This window comes from Xiphophorus couchianus, chromosome 5, assembly GCF_001444195.1.
Source record: "Xiphophorus couchianus chromosome 5, X_couchianus-1.0, whole genome shotgun sequence".
In the NCBI taxonomy this organism is placed as follows: Eukaryota; Metazoa; Chordata; class Actinopteri; order Cyprinodontiformes; family Poeciliidae; genus Xiphophorus; species Xiphophorus couchianus.
In genome coordinates this window covers 31,632,641-31,648,188 of record NC_040232.1, presented here as the reverse complement: position 1 = coordinate 31,648,188, position 15,548 = coordinate 31,632,641, and the positions used below count along the sequence as shown (strand labels likewise).

The 15,548-nt window shown below is 39.6% G+C and overlaps 1 protein-coding gene across 8 annotated transcripts in view; it reads right to left on the bottom strand.

Annotated features, from left to right (window-relative positions):
- Nucleotides 1-7,645: 7,645 nt before the first annotated feature.
- Nucleotides 7,646-15,548, bottom strand: part of add3a (adducin 3 (gamma) a) — a 115,423-nt gene continuing 107,520 nt past the window's right edge. For 6 of the 8 annotated variants that reach the window (XM_028018237.1, XM_028018238.1, XM_028018240.1 and 3 more), the window contains 3 exons: nt 15,024-15,141; nt 11,435-11,527; nt 7,646-8,072 (listed from right to left, as the gene is read on the bottom strand). In XM_028018237.1, coding sequence (XP_027874038.1) covers nt 7,831-8,072; nt 11,435-11,527; nt 15,024-15,141 — 453 coding nt within the window. In that variant the 3' untranslated portion in view covers nt 7,646-7,830. The remainder of the gene's footprint in view (nt 8,073-11,434; nt 11,528-15,023; nt 15,142-15,548) is intronic. The other 2 variants (XM_028018242.1, XM_028018243.1) reach the window with 1 other exon arrangement.

Here is a 15,548-nt window from a genome sequence, read left to right as displayed (position 1 = left end):
GTGGGGGTGTGTGTGTCATGGTTTCAACACTCCCCTCGGAACGCATCCATCTGGACATTTGTGGATTTATTGTTTTGAGATATATTCCAAACTGCAGCTCTCGGCATTACGAAGCACATTTCATTTCAAACAAAATGCTCAGTCCTAGAATAGTTCATACGATTTTATTGTATAATAGGAGGCATATAAAGTGCAGTATGCAGATGTCACATTCACTTATGCTGGGACAAGATTATAGAGTTTATATTGATAAACTAGCCGTATTTAAAACATAAATGCGTTTACACAAAGGGGGGAAATATGAGATGTAATCAGTTTCTTTTGACATGTACACAATAAAAATGTTCATGTGGTTTCTGACAAATATCCGTTTAAAGTGCTCGGGTTAATCTCAACTTCTATGTTGATAAACTTGAAGTCTTAGTAAACATTTAAACATTAAAAGTACTCATGAAAGTGCCAAACAAAGCAGGTATAGCAGTTTATTTCGTCCAATGGGAATTGATTGGAGCCCGCGTGACTCGCAAAGCTGTCAAGATATTATTTTTTTCCCCTTTTTGTTACATATTCTTAAGTTAATCTTCCAGCATAAGAAGTGGGGGAAAAGGCACAAAGGCTTTTAAAAGGCCTTCGGTCGCTCGAATGCCTGGATTCTGCAGCGTAAAGAAAACACATGATGCCTAATAATACCAGAGGACGAAGATGTAGCTAAAGAAACTGGAAGCAGGCAAGTCCTTTGATGGCTTTCGAGTCTTTAAAGAGCAACTCCACCAATTTTACACGTATTTAAAAGTCACTGTACAGACACATCTCATCAGTACCTCTCTGCAAAGGAAGAGAAAAGTACACAAATCACTCAAATTGTTACAGCAAACACACAAGACCAGAGTTATTCTTTCGCTTTCTCCAGCTTGACCACCAAGGTTATTGTAAATGACCACAGTTTCCCTCCACCCCACTCATTCGCCACTGCCTTTTTAATAATAAAGTTCATAACCAAATCCATTAAGATCAAAAAGATCTTTGCATGGGTCTTTCAAAGTTCTTGACATTCCTTGGAAATGATGACAGTTTAGGAAGGCGTGGCACCCAGCCCCTTTCTAGGCTGACAAATCTTTTGGTTTTCCACATGTGCAATTTCCAGGAAAGTGTTAGGCTTCAATGCAGCACACACAGGGAGAACCTTTGTCATGTGGAAGTTTTGTAGGTCATGTCTGCGGGAAAAAAACAAAAAACTAATTATAAGTGAATATTTTCTCCTTTTGATGGGTTCTGCAAACGATTGCTGAAGCAAAGGTTGCAGCATGTAAATGTAGCTCCAGCTCTGCTAGGCGTTGGGTTGCTCTGGCTTTTGAAATGACTCAGATAATCTGATCTCTAAAGATTATCGCTCTGGATTTACAGTATGTGTTGACTTCCTGTCCAACTTGAGCCAGAGAACGGAGTAACATCACGGCTGTTACATTTGCATCCTGGTGTTTCTTTTGACTCCACTGTTGGACATATTAACGTTTAGCTAACAATGTGTTCTGCGCATAGGTCAACAGCAGAGGGACGACTTTATCTAGTCCGTAGGCTTTGATCTGAACCTGGATTTTAGAAGTACCGGTACTCTGGTTGCCGTCACTGCAGGGTTTCTTCCAGGATTGTCCCGTTTTCAGCCCCGTCCATTTTCCCGCCAACCATTTATTGAGGGATATCAGAGTAAAGGTAATACGAGTACATGTGGACGCCATAGTTTTCTCATTTCTATGAGTAAATGTTTTTGGAAAAATGCATAGCCCTTTTGTTTTTAAGAATAAAGAGCTACCTTGTGTTGAAAAATCATATGAAACTTGTCTTCTGTAAATCTAAAAAGTTCAGTGGTTCAAAAAGATCTGCTGCTACACTGAAAAAAAAACAGGTTATAAAAAGATCACATGAAACTTTTACAGTTGAACTTTTCTAACTTCCTGTCAAAGCCAACGGTGCTACAATGTGAAAATCTGTAGCACCGATCCACATCGATTCTTTTTGTCCTTCTCTACCTCTGTGCAACCTCTTCAGCAACTTCTGCAGCATCTTTTTTTTATGGAAAGAAATGCTGCCCTTTGTGTAAAAGTGGTCACTTGGTGAACCTACTGTAATTCCATTTAAGTGTAATGCTTCATGACTTTTAGCCAAACCTCTGTGACCTGTGGGTCAGTAAGTAGCCCTTAATGAGTCAATATATATATATATATAAATAGCAATTGAACACAAGATATTTAAAATGCAAACAAATCTGAAATAAGGTAGAAATTTGCTGCTGCTTAGTAGAAATTTTGAAATATCTTCTAATTTCTTAACGTTTTGCGCTTTTTCTTCGAGAATGTAAAGGCAGATGCAATTTTAAAAGTTAGTCTAATCGCACACATCTTATACAATTTAATGCCAACGCCGTATGTAAAGGTTTAAAAGGCACCGGTTTAAATGTTTATTCAACATCGTCTGTTATGGTTCTGGATCTGCTGGTGAGGCTGCAACCTAAAAGTAATCAAGGTGGCAAACCAAACAGGAGCATGAGCAATGCCGAACTCAACTTTTATGAAAATGGGTCGGAGATGCACAAAACATGAAAAAAAAAAAAAAAAAAGAATGAATGAGCTTCCTTTTCTTAAAATGCAGTTTTTATTTGTGAATTTACACAGATTAGCAACACATCTAAAAGCAACTCCATTAGATAACCATTTATATAGGATTTTCACAGGTCACAAAGTAGCTTGGCTCATTTTGACATGCCAAAGCAAAAAAAAAAAAAAAAAAAGCATTCTTTTTTGACAGAAAAACAAAAAAATGGATAGAGAGGCATTAGTAAAGCAAGGTGCAAACTGTTAAAAACACAAGAGGAGAAAATTAAAAAAAAGAAAGAATGAAATGCACATTCAGTTCATCTGAGAGCAGGATCAGCTCATGAAATACTTAGGAGGCCTGCAGCTCTCTGCAAACTAAAAGGAAAGATAGCATACTGTGGTACAAAAGAGGATGGAGGGAAAAAAAAGAAGACATTTTCAAAAGGAGAGATGTTGCGGAAGGAGGAAAAAACAGACAATCCGAGTGATAAAAAAACACGGTGTGTTAGTTTCAGCTCATCCATTCCTGTCTCTAGCTACAACACACAAACTCCAGTTCCAAAGTCACGCCTCGCTTCCCTTCACCTTTCAGTTGCGCGACTCCGCCTCACACCCACCCTCTCCCAGACCCCAGGAAGCTGGCGTTTAATGCAGCTAAAGATGCTCCTGCCCTCCAAATCCAATATTTCACATTGCTAGCTGGGATATTGGTACATTTATTTAATTGGCGATGGGGGGAAGGGAAGAAAAGGGGGCTACGCGGCAAGACATCACCGGTTTGGGCTGAGCAGAGTTCAGCCAAGGGTCATCTGACTGTTGCAGTGAGATTGAGAAACGCATACCCGGGCTCAGAGTGGGATCAAATGAAAATAAAAGCATCCATCATGTCCCGTTCCAGTTCTTAAAGGAAATTAGGATAAATCAAGTATGTGGTTATGAGTTGGGAGCTTTTGGAGGCCAGAGGAGAGTCAGTGCAGTCGCCGGGGATTTTGTAAATGTTTCACAGAGAGGAACCGTGAAGCCTGAGAGGGGCAGATGAGAATCGTAACCTTTGTCTTAATAAAGCTGGAAAAGAAAAGAAAATACGGTATGGCTTTAAGAAAAACACACCAACACACCAGGCTCCCATTTCTCAGGCCCCGTCCACACACAGCCTAGATGTTTTTTGGGAAAACTGAGATTTTCCACTCCGATTGCAGGTAACAAAAACTGAGATTCTTTTTGGAAACGCTTTTTAAAAGTGGAGATTAAGAGAAAAAAAAAAAAGAAAAGAAAAAGATTGAGTGTAAACCAGGACTATTTAGTTGGGAAATTTTACATTTTGTCAAATATTTCCTGAGTGCTTTTTCGAAGAGTAAGGCAGTTTCAGATTAGCATTTTTCAAAACTACCTTTCAAAGCATACATAATTTTGTGTTTCCACTTGATGCAAGTATTTGAGAAAGTGAAACAAAACTTACCAACTCATTACACAACTCTTTAATTGCCACCTTAAGAACTCACATTCTTATTTAGCCAGTAAATCTAGTCAAAACTAGGGATGAACGGTACATCGGCTTCAACACCGGTACTGGACCGATAAGTAAAACTGAGCAGATATTACTAACTGATATTTATTTCCATCTTGTCGTGTGTGTGTGTGTGTGTTTTGGATGGAGTTGGTCATGTGGTGTTTGTTTGGTCAAGTGACAGTGATGCAGCACAGAATTATGGGATGTTTAACTGAAGCAGAGAGGCGATGTTGCTTTCAAACGGCGTCAAAAGTGTAGGAAAATATATACATATGATATATCAGTAAATATCAGTTTTTGGCTACAATAGCATTGGATATCAATATCGGCCTACATTTTCATATCCGTGTATCCCTACTTACAACTAAGAAATTGATCCCAGTTTACACAGAGTATAGCGACTTTAGAACGTGTTCAAGCTGCCATTTGAGAAAGGTTTAAACAAAAAGAGAGAAAAAAATCAGCTTAGATTTGAGAAAAAGAGTTCTTGATGCTGACAAAGCAGCATTTTTAAGTGTCAAGACTTGAGAAGCATCATTAATAGATTCAAATAGAGCCACGGAGCAGAACAAGGTACGGCTAGCGTAAACGTAACGAAAGCAAGAAAGAAAATAAGTAGTCTAAAAGAAGTGTGTCCTCTGGTCAGACTGGACGAAGCTACAGCTCTTTGGCCAGGGAGACATCACTCTTGCTTAGAGGACGAAGGGAGAGGTCTGTAAACCAAAGAACACCGGCACCTACAGCGCCACACGGTGGTGGGAGGACTATGGACATCACAAAGCCGTAACGTGACTCTTACAGCTAGAAAACCATCAATGAAGTGCCAGGGACTTAATAATTGTGACGTGGGAGGTCTTTGTGAAATAATTAGTTTTTAAATGGAGAGTAAAATAACGTAAGCATCCAAAATATACCGGGGACGCTTTCTTTTCCAATTTGATGCATTTATCACTGATAATGTTGCCACCTGCTGTCATTGTACAGCTATTACAGGACCTTTGATTGGACTCCGAATAAGATTGTGCAGACAAGGGTATAATCAGAAACGGATCAAGAAAGTATCTGTTGAACACAACATTCAAGAGCAACGTGCCTGGGGCCGATCGGTTGATGCGTTCTGAACAACAGCAAAGACACGAACTGGATCCGAACAAAACCTTTTTTTTATTTCACCCGAGATTATCCCTCTCTTTTCTTTCCGCTCACTTTCTTGGCCCTGACTTTTCTCGAACACCATTCCTCGCTTGCCACTTGCGCGAATTCTACCAAATACTTCATAATCTCCTTCGCTGGTGAAAGAAAAAAACAAAAACAAAAACCCACATTATATTCTGCAAGAAAAGTGCTGCACAACAGAATAGAAGCTCAAATTTGCAAGTCAACAGCCAGCATATCCAGTTTTTACATTATTGTGCTAAGTAGGAACCGAGTGTTCCTCGGGATTACGACGCTAGCCATGATATCCAGTTCTCGCTAAAGCAGGCGCTACGTCGGGACTCGAGTTCATAAGTGTGTGAGATTTTCACTACACAATAACAGTTAAAATCTGTAACATAACTGATACCATTTTGAATTTTAAAAAAGCAACAATTATTTGACACATTATACAACATTATTACAGTTATGTTAGCTGTACCAGTCTGTTATTTTGAGAAGTAGACCAAATGAAATGTGAGGAATCAACACCTGCTAAGTTTTGTAGTAGTTTGTAAACCCCTGCAGTACCTATAACGAGTTATAGGTGGCGCTCCTTTAGTTTTAGCACCTGCACTGAATGTGTGTGTTTGGATTAATGTAAATGCAAAAGTTACATCAGCAGAACGTGTTTAGTTCACGAGGAAGGCCAAAATTACGTTTGTGCATAACTTCCTGCAAGTTTTTTTTGGTGAGGGAGGGGTTATATCAGCGTTGCAAAATTTAGGGAATTATTTTTAAAGTTGGAAACTTCAGATGCATTAGCTGGATGTTTAATTACTGAAGTGCAACCCCTGACAGGGATTTAAAATATAAATTTGTAAAAAAGATTTCAGTCACGTTCAGTAAATCAGAATATGCTTTCTGAAGCTCGTTTGTCAGATTAAAAGTACCTTTTTAATAATAACCTCTAAGCAGGCGCTAAGCATACTTTTAATGAAGCCCAAATTTCTGTTTTAAAATGCTTTTTTTTATTAGTCTTAGGTAATAATTCAATCTTAAATGTTTTCAGTTACAAAGATATAACAATATATTTTATTTATGGTATCGATTGTGTGAGGTGTTTATTTCCGGTTTTGGTTGTTGTGTTTTATTTTGGCCATTTAAAATATCTTCCAGGTCCAGTATGGAGTGCTCTGGACAAAATTTACTTTCATTAGTATAATACATGCACATTTGCATATATTACTTGTAAATGATCTCAAAACGACAAAATTATCATTTATCGCAATAATTTCTGGGACAATTCATTATCCAGAAAAATGTGTTATTGTGACAGGTGTAGTTTCAGCTACTGAAATACATGATCTTATAATAATTTATTGAGATGCACCTGTATAAGACTGAAGCTGGTAACTGGCCCACACCTAGTGCAACATGGGGCTGATGGACTTAGAGCTGCATTGAATTAAAAAAAGAAAAAAGATCACATTTCATGAAACAAACAGCGGTTTCTTAACTAAAGCAAGATTTTCTCCCAGTCATCTAGACAAACAAAAACAACAGCGGAGAGAGACGAAGAGGACGCAGTATGAAAATGCTATGTAAATATGAGATAATGTAGTTAGAAGCAGCCAGAATTCATCCTCGCTATCTACTCTGACGATCTTTAACCACATCTATAAACTACAATCCTCCTTCGGAGAAAGAAGTCACGAAGAGTAATTTGGGAGCCACAGCAAATACATCAGCTGAAATCCTCCGACTGCTTTTATTTCCCAAAACTAGTTTTCCAGTGTGATGTTAAATTTTTATGTTTTCTGTGCAGACAAAGTGAGACAAAATACGAGCGAGGTGGAATATTAAAGAATATATGAAGGACAAAGAGGTTTCCAGTTTAGTATTGAGCCGAGGTTAGAAAAAAGGGGAAGAGGAGCGAGCCAGTTATTCAGGATCTACAAGTGACACTTCCAAGGAGCGAGCTGGAGTACTGCATGAGATATCGGGTATGTAGACGCCTGCCCTTATTTATATATATATATATATGTATGTATATATATATATCTCGATATATATATACATAGATATATATATGTATATATATACATAGATATATATATGTATATATATATACATAGATATATATATGTATATATATATACATAGATATATATATATATATATATATATATATATATCTATGTATATATATATCTCGATATATATATACATAGATATATATATGTATATATATACATAGATATATATATGTATATATATATATATATATATATATATATATATATATATCTATGTATATATATATCGAGATATATATATCGCTCCCATCTGCTGCAGCTTTAATCGGTGGGCCTACACACCCGGCTACCCCAAAATCTCACAAACATTCTTTCTTTGCAAAATGACTTTTTCATAAAAATCCCAAACTGCTGTTTTTTTTTTTCTTGTTAAATCTTTCCTCTGCCTTTTGTACATAAAACCTCTGGTTAAAAAAATCAAATATAAAAAAAAAGGGGGAATTCGACACCCTCTTTCCGCAGGTGCGTTCTTCCCGACTTCGCCCGCTCGCTTCTCTCAGGCCTCAGTCTTCTCTTTCTTTTTGCTTTTCTTCAGGAACGACGGCGTGCGGAACTTCTTCTTCTTCTTGGTGTTGGGCGACTTGGAGGGGGAGCTCTCGGGGGACAGCGGCTCCTCGATCTTCTCGCCGGGTCGCACGGTGATCTCCACGCTCTCCACGCTGGTGGTCAGCTGACTGATGCGCTTGGAGAGCTCGTCATCGTGGTTGTCCTTGCCGTTCATCAGGCCCGTGTGGTTCTCTGGAGGGAGGAGAGGAAGGCAGTGTGAAGCTAGCACCTAATTAGGAAAAACATACAATCTTTTTTTTTTTTGACCCTCCAGCAGTCTTACGATCAAATCCAACGACCTTGATACTCTGTGCGTGGTCCGTCGGGATCGCATTGACCCCGTGTGCGCTTTTACAAGCTTTTTTTGTGTGGTTTTGGGAACTGACGGTCTAACGGGACAACCACCCTCCTGCTTCAGACCGCAGACGTTTTCCACACTCCTCTTGAGCTATTTTCTATCACCTTTATGTACCTTCTCATTTTTCTTTGAGCCTCTAAAACAGACCATATTTTCTACCAATGTATTTATACTAGGAATGCGCAATATAACAACATCAGTTTGATGTCCATCCATCAGTGATTTTAATTTAATTTCTTATTTAAACAGAAACACCGTAATTACAAAACTGTGGGGGTTTTTTTGGACACTGGCAGAACATAGACAAAGATTTGCGCACGTATGTAATGGAAATGCAGCTACTTTCAATATTGCCGCAAATAAACCAAACAATCTGCAATGGTAATTTTGTTCAGTGATCGTGAACTGGATCAACATCCCATTAAGGACCTTTGGTCAGCATTCAAAAGTGAGTGAAACAAAAAAGTAAGAAAGGTTCAATTTCAGTCAAGAAGAGTTAATATTCCTGTAAATATTGAAACTTTCCATAAACTTGATGCTTTTCTCTGAAATCTATAAAATAACAGTTGTCTTAAAACATTTGCTCATGACTGGCTGCACAGAGCATCAGCTTATCATACAAACCATGTTATTGTGAGGATGTTTTCCTCCCAGACGACAAGATTTACCAAACACGTTAATTCCCCTTCAAACCGCGCTCAACTTCCCTTTTCCTCTCATCATGCTCCACACATTTTGTAATTTACAGCATGTGAAAACAATTAACAAAATCCAGCGACCTCATAGCCCAGAGAGTCTGCCCTCCTTTTCAATTTAACAAAACAGTGTCATGAACCTCACTCGCACGTAACGCTGCTCATACGGACCTACCTGTGTATTTACACCTGAGAACAAGCAGGCTTAACGGAGCGGTGACCTGGTTTCAGCGCAAGAACCGTCTGACCCCGTAATTAGAATATGTCAGAATATGTGAGCTAGGGCGATGTCATAGGGGTAATTGCTATTGGGAGGGGGTTTCTTGTGTTTGTGCCGGGAGGAAGTTGACAGGAACTCGATTCCCGGGTGCCGTTATTTACGACAGCTAATGGGTCGAGCGTGATCTTTGTGTCTCTTTGAGGTGCATTAACCAGTTTCAAGTGTCAGATGTGAGAAGCTACGTGTTAAAGGAGAAAATACTGTAGGTCAACATCATGTCGCCTGTCATCTCGGAGCATTTATTCGACTCGACCAGGAGGGCTTGTGATATTTTAAACCAGTGGAAGACAGAAAAAAAAAAAAAAAGATGATTTCCCTCATTTAGTCTTTAAGTAGACTTTGTGCATTTTATTTTGTGGAAGCTTTAAAAGAATACAAAAAAACCACTTGAGTTTGTCCTTAAGGTGAGATACTTGCTATATTGAGGACATTTTATGCTCGTTTTCAGCTGAAATAAACACACTATGAAATATTAACTTTAATTATTTACCTGTTTGCATAGAGCTGCTCTTTTTGAAAGGTGAATTATTCAAAGGATGCAGATATAGCTTGTTAAGCTGCTAACCAAGATGCAGCGATCCATATGGATTTCTTCTGTTTTTACTTTGTTTCACTGAAATATTTCGGATGAAGCAAGTCTGATATCAAATGTTAACATCAGACATTTTTTCTAACATCACCAAATACACAACGCAGCATCCCAATAATGATTTTACTCACTTAGAAAATAAAGGCAATCCAAACCGACCCGGCCGTAAACCAAACCGCTGATGGCATCAAGTTGAGAGTTTGACCAAATGATGAGGTATGTTTAGTTGCAGGTGTATCCATATGTTTTTATTCAGTTAGTAGGTATTATACTGAAGCCTTATTGGTTATGGTTTGTTCTGAATCTACACTTTCTAAGACTACTGCAATAAAAAGCTGAAAGAAAAAATTTGTTAATTTATTTATTTTGCTGATTATCATTGGAGTTCCTGAATCAACACAAACTCCTGTCGTCGGCATATTGTCTAATCTTAGATTAGCATTTATATTGACTAATTAAAATTTACTGCCCATTTTCCCGAACTGTACGGATGACTGTGCAGCTCATTTGGTGGATGTGGGAGCCTCCTAACAGTCTGCGTCTTGTTCATCCTGATTCATTGACAGTGAAAAGACTGCATTGGCTGCTGCAGCTAATAATGCCAGATTACCATGTTTGTTATTGTGACGTTGCTTCAGCAGAACCTCATTAAAGGTTCTCCAGGAGTTAAGGTTCTACGAAAGACGATGCGCGCATTGTTGTTCGCCATTCTTGTTTCTTGTGTTCATGGCAACCTTGTGTGGACGCTTGCTTAGCGCCACCTACAGGTCAGCGGGAATAAAAAGCTTTCTAGGTGTTTCTGTGTGGATGAAAACATTTCTGTAAACAGTCCTGTTTGGACATACATTTTTTGTAACAGACAACCTGCTTTAGCCAAAAAACATGCTATATGCTAAATTACCAATGCATCATATCAACATGGAAAGTAAATATGCATACTTACCTTCACAAACTTTAATTGTGCAGGTATTTAAGCACATAAATGATATACTGTATATTCTATAAGCTTTACGTGGTATCAGATTGGGAGACAGGATTTCTAGTTAGCTTATTTTAAATGGCATAAATCACTACTCTTTACCTTAACCTAAAAAATATTTCACAATCCAACCATTCACCTTGCTTATGAGATATGACTCATTTATAAAATAATACATTACCTACCATGTGCACAAGTTATAATTTTATAACCAACTTTCTAAATGACAGATATCCACAGTGAAAGCTTTTGAAAACTAGCAAGTTACGTTTACCAGCATGATGGATTTTCTAATTAAAAGCCCCAGTTTCATAATGTTTCATCTTGTACCCAAGTGAATTAAAAGTACTTATAACTTGATGAAAGAACATACTTTAGAATTAGATGTTTTGTTTATGTATATGTATTTAAATCTGGAAGTAAAAAAAATATGTTGACTAGGACAAAACATCAAACAACTTCATCTTAAAAGCTTTGGCTTGTTCGAAAATGATTAATTCACAATCAAGTTAAAACAAATGAGTAGAAAAAGCCTCGCTCATTCAAATCCGTTAGTTGAAGTTAGCATCTCACTGGCATGCTCAAATGTTAACGAACATCAGATTCACGAGACAGGCAGCAGTGCAATCAGTCTTCCTCTGTGTGAGCGATACCTTCTTTAGCCGGAGTGCTTTGCGGCGACTGGGCGACAGACAAAGACTGAGAGAGCGTGGAGCCGTCGTCGGAGGTTAGCTCGTGCTCGCCATCTGCAGGGATGTTGGTTGGCGAGGAACGGGTGAGAGGATTGCAGCACGGCGTTGGAGTGGAGCGGAGTGGGGGTGGGTTGGTGGGTTAAAGCAGAGGGACGACAGAGGGAGTGAGTGGGATGAGAGGTCGGAGGGATTTGAGAGGGAGGGGAGGAAGAGATTAACAACAACACACACAGACACATGTTAGAATCAGGCCATGCACAGCTGGTTTCCCACAAAACTTGAAAAAGAAAATCCTTGTCTGCTGATCATCGGGCTCTCTCTCTCTGCCATCACTCTTTTTCAGTGGGTGGCTGAGCTCGCTTTGCAACAGGCTAGGACTCAATATCCCAGTGAGGAGGCAGATGCTCTGAGTGGCGGCTCGCTGACCACAAGTGGCAGCTGCCGCTCCCTCCATGGCGACGCTTTTACGACACTACAAAACCTAAGCGTCAACTTTGATCCTCACGTAAAGCCGTTAAAAAGGCCTGGAAATAAACTTGTCGCTATGCAGACGTGATGAGTTCAACATGGGGCTTATGGTGGTTCATGATGACAAGCGATCCAACAAGAATCCCAATTCTCTTAAAAGATAAAGCGGCCCAGAGCATGACATACTCTCCACCATACAGAACAACAGAGGATTAGGTTCTTTTCTCTTATTTTAATTTCAAGCTAGACGTGTCTGAATGTGTCCAAAAGTCCAGTCACAGTCTCAACTGATCGACGTGTGTGATTCCAGTTGGAGCTACAGTAGCGTTTGGCGATCTCAAAGTTACATTTGTGTTGGCAGGACAGAAAAGGCTTTTTTTCTGGCATGAATTACAAATAACTGAAGCAGATACTAGAGTAAGTGTAATGGTTCTTATGCAGACTTTCTGGGCTAGTGAACCTTGCAGATTTTTTTTCTACTTCCCTCACTGTCCTGCTGACTATAGTGGAAAGATAAATCTAGGTTTTCATCCATAAATGCAGGCAAGTTAAAGTGTTTTTGCACCATTTTCCGACTTATTATATACCCATTTTGACAATTATCTACTCTAAAAGGAGCCTGTGACATGTAATACGTCATAAAGCATAACTTCCTAAAAAACACAAACTACAACTTCCCAAACAATCTGATCAAGCTACTGTAGAAGTGAAAAGAAGATTTAGTAATTTCTTTCCTTTTTTTTTTTTAATCAAGAGATTTTAATTATAAGGATGTTTGTCTCATCCATGTGGGGCATGAAGGTGGAAACCGGTTACATGAGCAATGTGGAGATTTGAAGCATCAGCTTAGCTTCAAGGGATATTTTTGACAGGATTAGGGACTTTTTTTATATCAATAGGTAATTGCTGCGGACAGAAGTCACTTGTGGAGTACCCCAAGGTCCAATCCTGGGACCCCTCCCATTTAAAATTTACATGGCTCCACCAGCTCCGGCCACAACCAGAAATGAGATCAGCTACCACATCTATGCAGATTGTATGCAGCTCTTTATTACAATGTCACTTAGTGAATCAGAAACCCATCCAAGCACAGAAAAGACGCTTAGAACAAATCAAAGTGTGGATGTGCCATCATTTTCTTGGGCTGAACAGAAATAAAACCGAAGTTACCGAGTCAGCGCCCAGCTTCAGTTATTGCAGATAGAAACCAGCAATCAGGCCTGAAATCTGGGTGCAGTGATGAACTCTGACCTGAACCTTCAGAGCCACATGAAGACAGTTACTAAGTCGGCCTTTAATCACCTGAAGAACATTTCCAGGATTAAAAGACTAATGTCTCAGCAAGCTCTAGAGAAGCTCATCCATAAATACTAAACTCATAAAAAGTACTTTTCATAGCTGCATGAGTCTGCACTTATATTTTATACCAAGTTTTGTTGGATTCCAAATGATGAGCATCCACAACGTACAGGAGGCGATCCGAACTCAACCTGCAACCAATTGCATATGAGCACATTAGTGTGTGGGCGTGTGTGCCTGTGTGTGTGCGTGTGTGCGTGCAGCATGTCTCGGGCCTCTCCAGACGGACTTCAGCTTGCATCCAGATGGGTCACCGGGGATTCATGGGGCTGTGGGGGCAACAGTGTCATAGCAACGGGCTGCGCTTGTGTGGAGGGTGTGAAGACCTGCTGTCGGTTCAGTCTGCTGTGTTAGTCACGCTGGCCTGTCACGCAGGCGCTTTCATATGCACACGACGGTGCAGAACATTTGGACGTGTACCGCACACATGCGTGAACACATGCCCCTTGCCCGTACACACGGACGCACTAAACAGCCGCATCTAAAACGTGGCCCAGCGAGCCCAGAGCTCTGCCGAGCTACGAGTGAACCCCTTAACCGCTGTCTGCTGACTATTGACGTTCTGATCGTCTTTCTAAACACAGAGCGAGAGAGAAAGATAATGTGATTAGCACTGATTCTGAGTGTGTGCAGACAGAGCAGTGCAAAAGGAAGCAGCGACGTCTTCGGCCGTGAACTCCTGAGTTTTGACGCTGTCCACTTGTTTGACGGCGCCGCTAATGAGATGCAGCGCTTCCGACCGGAGACGGATAGAGTTTTTAACCACCGGCTGCGAGGGTTTGCTCTGATCTGCCGGTCAACAAGCGGTTGACATAATTGGATTTTAAATGAGCAGAAAGAAATGCACTTGAAACTTTAAACATTCATCTGAAAGATGCCGACATCTAGCAGATGGTATTTATTATTTTTTCTTGTAATAGATTGTTTTTATGAAAAACAAGAACATTTCATTTCAAAATCTAGAAATACTGTTAAAGAAATTCAAACTAGGAATACAACAGGACTTTCTCACTTTGTTTCAGAGACGTGTGAAGGCGCTGTGCTGCAGTGGGAGAGAACCTCTTAGTTGTTTTTGCAGCATCGGGTAAAATAACAATTCTTCAGGTTTTAAGGAAAAGGTTCCTTGCAAAAACACAAAATCTCACCAAGACATTTTTTCCATGTTATAATTGAAATTGCCAGTGGACCTGGAACTTTTTCATGAATATTCATTCATTAATTATTTACTTAAAACAAGCTCCTATATGTTGCTGAAAAGCTGCTTGTAAGTTAGTTTTGTCTTATTTAAGGTGTACCAAGATATTTACACTACAAAAAAATAAATAAAAATAAACATAAATACTTGGTCAGATTTTTGTAGTGTCGGCATTCAGTTTAGTTTTCAGCCTCTGAAGCAGAAATACACCTCTGGTCTGACCATAAACATAAAAAAATATCTTGAAATCAACATTTGGACCCTGTTGCACCAAGCGTTCATTAAAGGGACATGTACACCATGAAGCCAACTTCTCTTCTTCAAATTCATCTCTCTTTTAATGCTCTTAATTTGAAGGTTGCATTTGGGTTGTTGAGCTCATGTTTTTATTTTTATTTTTTAAGGCTGCCAACATTTTTGTTGGACAATGAACCATCACAGATTTCCACTGACCACAAGGAGTTTGTGTGTGTGTGTGTGTGAGAGAGAGAGAGTTTAAACACTGATCAAACAGAGTGTGTGTCGTACCGCTGAGGCCAAATTGCCTTCTCTCCACGTTTTTGTGGTGCTGCTCCTTTTCCAACAGCTCGCTGAACGGGTTGGGAGGAAGAGGAGCCATCTGCTCCTCCTCTGTGGGCACGTATGGCTGAGGAAGAGGAGGAAGAGGAAGAAGAGGGGAGGACAGGGAGAGCAAAAGGTCGAAACAAACACTGTTTATAACAAAAACAAATCAGATTACGTCTAATAATCCAACACATATCCTCCAGTCAGTCCCATACACACAAATGACAAGTTACAGTAAACACTCCTGTTGAGATTTAGATCTCAACAGCATATACAAGTCGAGAACACTCATCATGCTCCGAATAAGACACCATAAATTAACATCCCATGACAATACGTGAAACGTGTCCCAAATAAATGGAAAACTTTAGCAAACTGATTAAGAGTAGTTTGGTCTCCAGGCACAGCGTCATGCGGCGTTTCAAAACAAAACCAAATCAAATGAAATGTGTGGAGGGTGAAATAAAACCCACTGCAAACGGGAACGAA